The sequence below is a fragment of the Cyclopterus lumpus genome, chromosome 1, assembly GCF_009769545.1.
Source record: "Cyclopterus lumpus isolate fCycLum1 chromosome 1, fCycLum1.pri, whole genome shotgun sequence".
Lineage (NCBI taxonomy): Eukaryota > Metazoa > Chordata > Actinopteri > Perciformes > Cyclopteridae > Cyclopterus > Cyclopterus lumpus.
Genome location: NC_046966.1, coordinates 2,373,630 through 2,379,629, shown reverse-complemented (window position 1 = coordinate 2,379,629; position 6,000 = coordinate 2,373,630). Strand labels below are relative to the sequence as shown.

General features: G+C 45.3%; 1 protein-coding gene across 1 annotated transcript in view; it reads left to right on the top strand.

The window, feature by feature from the left end:
* Window positions 1–6,000, top strand: part of sorcs3 (sortilin related VPS10 domain containing receptor 3) — a 196,106-nt gene that overhangs the window by 108,252 nt on the left and 81,854 nt on the right. The window contains exon 3 of the mRNA XM_034542393.1: window positions 2,113–2,212. Coding sequence (XP_034398284.1) covers window positions 2,113–2,212 — 100 coding nt within the window. The remainder of the gene's footprint in view (window positions 1–2,112; window positions 2,213–6,000) is intronic.

Sequence of the window (6,000 nt, the reverse complement as noted above, 5' to 3'; positions counted from 1 at the left end):
CAACGGAACACAGCTGTGTTGGTTGTATTTAGCTCACAGCAATCCCACGCCGTGACCCCACCGCCAGCACGGGGCGCTCTGTTCACCGCACTGACGAACCGCCCACATGACTCGCCGGCCGCCATCCCGTCGGTAAACCAGGACTCACCTGTGAAGAGAACGTTTCCTTTAAAGTGCGGGCCGCCATGGAAGGTGAGCTCAGGTCCAAAGCCTGGTGAAGGACAAGGAGCACGCTGATGAGACTCTCATCATCAGGCTGCTTCTGGTTGTCTGTGTAAACCAACTGCTGCATCAGCCGCCCTGGTGTGGGGGTCTCGGGTCGGGGTGGTTGCATGCACTGCCCACCTCTCAGAAACCACATTGAAGATAGCTTATGGTCGTGAAATGAACATTTGGACATTTGTGGCCAGCCCGATGTACACCTGTGTACACATGCAGTTTTATTTATTTATCTGTCAGCTGACAGTGCTCTTAGTGCACAGGCTGAAACCTTTCTTTTCTTCACGCCTCAGATGACATGGCGGGGGAAACACCCTGGATGGGTCACCACACACACACACACACATGTTTTATTTCAAAGATCTGTTGGATTAAACTTGCAACTCCGTCACACCTACATTTCTAATTATATATATATTTTTAAGCTGAATCCTTTGGTGACATGTTGAAGTAAACCACATATTTGAGGAACACGTATGAGGTTGCTGTCCATCTTCAGCACAAGAACACTGAGGAGGAATCAAACCATCGCCCTTCGGATACAGTGCAGTGTAACCACTGGCCCACCATGACCACTTCCTCATTTAATTTCCCATTACAAATGTAGAATGTAGGTGGGTACCGTTCTTTTGTCGTTTTGCCATTTCCTTTAATAATATGGGCTCATTTTCATTTTCATATGTAGCAGCGCTCTTGTGCAGGATATGAGTGTTGGGAGGGGTCACACTTAATCTTGGTCCACATCCGAGAGCTGATATCTGCTGCTGTCTGCACCAGATTGCCCCACCGCCATTAAAGAAATGGAATCCTATGCGTTACTGTGAGGAGGTAATGAGGGCATGCCTGGCTCTTGTGCTTACTCGTGTCATACCAAAAAACAACATATGATTCTATGATATTTCTGAAGTCTCCTCTCAGGAGGCTCCCACAGAGTTACACAGAGGCCAGCAGTTCACTGGCCCCGCTCCAAATTCAGGATGATTCTCCCGACACCTCCACATGCTGTAGAAACGTTGCTGTCCGTCGGGCTCGTTACTGTGCGTTGTAATCATAGCAACTACTGTGTCTCTCAGAGGCATTCTGGGATGCTTTTAAATGAGAGAAACCTCGGTGCAATTTAACTGAAACCACGTTCCCCCGCTGAAGGAGCACAACATAGGTATCATCTTCACTTTCCCTCATAACACTGTGAAGTAGACTCCAAATCCAAATGGGAGTTATGCCACAGTTGTGGGTGGGTGCTTCGGTCCCCACTGAGAGCAACTGAGAGAAAAAATGAATGCAGCTTTCACAGAAGAAAAAAAAGAAAAGGAAAAGTGAACAGCCCTGTAAATGCTGTAATATTCTACTTGAAAGCAGATTGGATAGTTACTTGTGATGATGGATTCATGTGGAGTTTCTAGGGACCAGGCTGGCTAACAGGCTCATTCCCACTGTTAAATTATTAAAGCCCGTGAGTTCAGAAACATCCCCATGTTTCTGAACTCGACATATTTTATTTCATAGTAGTCATTGGGAGAGGATTAATTATTTACGGTGCCGGGTCCCTCGACATTTTTGAATGGTTATTTTTTGTTGTCAGCTATCGATGATTGGTTAACCTTCTCTTGTTCTATCGCCAATGGCTCCAACACTCGCCCAGTCACCGTGCAGAAGCAGGGCCGCACCGCCCTGCTTCTGCTTGTAGCTGCGGTGAGATATCGCATTCCTTTTCATCGCTGCCGAATCAATATCTTTTGACATGAATTGCACAATGTGCCAGTGATCTTTCGTCTGTTTGTAGTACATAAATTCGCGAACGACAGCAAGGAGAGGAGAGAGAGATGTAGTCGGCACACTTTCCATGCGCTCTGGTTCATCTATAGTGTTTTTCCTTTTATTTCCCCCATTCAGATCCACCGACTACGGCTCCACATACGAGAGAATGAACGACCGGGTCGGAACCAAGACCGTCCTGAGTTACCTGTACGTCTGTCCCACGAACAAGAGAAAGGTGAGAACGTTGATGTCGTTGATGTTTCAGACTTTGTGCCCATTCGCTCGCTTATCGATATGCAAGCTCTGCTTTTCATGTTCAAAATGCTCACTTCTTGCACATTCTTAAATAGTGGCCCCACATGCAGAAAAGAACCAGGCTTTATAAAAAAACCTTTTATAATATTTGAATAATAACATGATGAATCCAGGATAACTTCCACTACTGTCATGTCTACTACTTTTTTTTTTCTGTCTTATGATTCAGTCTTTCACTGATTATCTACGACCTCCATGGATTTAATGCTTCACATTCTAATATCAGGAGAAAAGAGAGCATAAGGAAGGGTGCCTGCACACGCAACAGATGATTCATATGAGTATGAAGTGCAATTACAACTATTGAACAATAGATCAAAATAAATCTATTCACTCGCTACATCACCTTACCTAGGTTATATTTCTTTCAGGGAGTATTTATATGGAATTGCAGTCTGGGGCTCCTCAAATTCACGTTCCCATAAAGCATAATGGCATTGTCAATTAACTGCTCATGTCCTTTGTGAAACCAAAATTCAACGTTTTAATTTGTATCCACAACTTAAATGACTCCACAAGTAATTTCATCGCGTTTTCATTTTCTTTGGTTTTAATTCACCGCACGTTTGAAACTGCGACCGCGATACGCAAGAAAGAAAAAAAAAAAAAGAATGAAGTTTAGATGAATGAGAAGGTAATTTTACAGGATGACAGGTTTGGGTATTGATATCCCCGAGTTTTGTCTTGTAAATATGTAGATGTGTACATGTTGAAAGTAGTTTTAATACCAAATGAAAACAACATCAAACTAGAAGAGATTGGACTGATTCAGTGAATGAAAACAGTATTTCTGAAACCGGTGAGTATGACATAACTCTGTTGCTCTACACATTTAATTAGTGCTGTGGGAATTACACTATGCTGAATGTCTATGTGAGCTATAACATAGAATATAGAGGAAATCTAGCACCTTCTCAAAGATGATTCAGCCTGCTTCATTGAGGTGGTCGGTGTTTGCATAATACATCTTATTTATCTGTGGACACCATTAAACCAGTTGATTTATGGCTTTGCCACCTTCCTGCATGTGGATGTGTTTAGAAACCACAAAATGTGGAATTTTAGAATTTCAGGCTCCAAAAGAAGAGCCAGAGAGAAAAGCATGAGCATTGCCAGCTGCTAGCCATCTGCCAAAGTCTTTAATCTGCCCGAGAATTCTGTCAATTAGTCTTCATTTCATTTTTTTTCGGACATTCTAAGAATTTAGTTAACTGATCGGTGTGGGTTTTGCGCTGCATTTTCATTCTTCTGCCTCAATCTTCTGTTCATTCAATTTAATGAAACAATAGCCTGACCTTCCTCCTGTCCTGGTATGAAGAATTAATATCCGGCTTCCACATTCGCCGAATTGAATTGTGCCGGTTCTCAATCCCCACTCATGTGATTCACGACTCAGTATCTGGCAGTGAATCTGATTCGCCCCCGTGTGGTGAACTCCGCCGCTCTGTTGCTCCGAGCTACAATGTGATAGACAAGTGGAATTGTAGGCCATTGAGGTCAGAGTGATGTAAGCAGCTCCGTTAAAGTAGGAGTCTGTTTCCACGTCAATATGTTTCTGAATATTTATTTCTTGTGCAGTTTACCATCTAATTGACACAAGTATATTCATAACTTGAATATAAAGCAAAGAAATGTACAGCTTAACTATTTACTGGCCGTCTGCCTTTTCCCTCACCGGAGATGCATGCAGATGAACAGGCCCCTTTGCCCGGGCTCCTCGCTCACTCCCCCGGTGAACACATGGAGGGAGGGGGGCCGTCTGCCTGTGATGCGGCGGCGCAGAGCCAGTTGAGGACCAGCAGAGTTTTGCTTTCTGGGACCAGACATCAGTCCAGTCTGCGAGGGCTTTCCCCATTCACCTTCATGTTTCATTGAGGGAAAATAACTTTCCTGTCATAATTTCAATGTGCGCGCGCAGCACCAGGTAGCCAGCCAGAAGCAGACGGAAGGAAATATATCCTGGAAGTAAAGTTAAAACCGAACAAAAATGTATTTAATTAATGCTATTATAATGCTTATATATATGCCGAAACACTTATGACGGGTTCTAGTGCACCCTATCATAATGGGGGAGCAGAGTTAGTAAGGTGCAATGGAGAGATGTAAATTCATCCATAAGGAGAGAGAGAAGAGGAGAGAGGTGCTCAGTGTATCCTAAAACATCCCCCAGCAGCATATAAGCCTATAGCAGCATATCAAGGGGCTCGACCAGGGCAAACCTGATTCAGCCCTAACTATAAGTACTATCAAACAGGAAAGTCTTAAGTCTATTCTTGAATGAGGTGACTGTGTCTGCCTCCCGGACTGAAAGTGGAAGCTGGTTCCATAAAAGAGGAGCTTGATAACTGAAGGCATCCTACTTTTTAGGACTCTAGGAACCAGAAGTAGCCCCACATTTAATGAGTGCAGCTCTCTAGTGGGGCAATATGGTACTACAAGCTCATTAAAATAGGATGGTGCATCACCACCTTATCTTAAGGAGCTTGTAGTACCAAATTGTGCACGCTGTTATGACGGGTCCTAGTGCACGCTGTTATGATGGGTCCTAGTGCACGCTGTTATGACGGGTCCTAGTGCACCCTATCATGATGGGTCCTAGTGCACGCTGTTATGATGGGTCCTAGTGCACGCTGTTATGATGGGTCCTGGTGTACGCTGTTATGATGGGTCCTAGTGCACCCTATCATGATGGGTCCTAATGCACGCTGTTATGATGGGTCCTAATGCACGCTGTTATGATGGGTCCTGGTGTACGCTGTTATGATGGGTCCTAGTGCACGCTGTTATGACGGGTCCTAGTGCACCCTATCATGATGGGTCCTAATGCACGCTGTTATGATGGGTCCTAATGCACGCTGTTATGATGGGTCCTGGTGTACGCTGTTATGATGGGTCCTAATGCACGCTGTTATGATGGGTCCTGGTGTACGCTGTTATGATGGGTCCTAGTGCACGCTGTTTTGATGGGTCCTAGTGCACGCTGTTATGATGGGTCCTGGTGTACGCTGTTATGATGGGTCCTGGTGTACGCTGTTATGATGGGTCCTAGTGCACGCTGTTTTGATGGGTCCTAGTGCACGCTGTTATGATGGGTCCTGGTGTACGCTGTTATGATGGGTCCTAGTGCACGCTGTTATGATGGGTCCTGGTGTACGCTGTTATGATGGGTCCTAATGCACGCTGTTATGATGGGTCCTAGTGCACGCTGTTATGATGGGTCCTAATGCACGCTGTTATGATGGGTCCTAGTGCACGCTGTTATGATGGGTCCTGGTGTACGCTGTTATGATGGGTCCTGGTGTACGCTGTTATGATGGGTCCTAATGCATGCTGTTATGATGGGTCCTAGTGTACGCTGTTATGATGGGTCCTGGTGTACGCTGTTATGATGGGTCCTAGTGCACGCTGTTATGATGGGTCCTAATGCATGCTGTTATGATGGGTCCTAGTGCACGCTGTTATGACGGGTCCTAGTGCACCCTAACATGACGGGTCCTAGTGCACCCTATCATGATGGGTCCTAGTGCACCCTATCATGATGGGTCCTAATGCACCCTATCATGATGGGTCCTAATGCACCCTAACATGATGGGTCCTAGTGCACCCTAACATGATGGGTCCTAGTGCACGCTGTTATGACGGGTCCTAGTGCACCCTATCATGATGGGTCCTAATGCACCCTATCATGATGGGTCCTAATGCACCCTA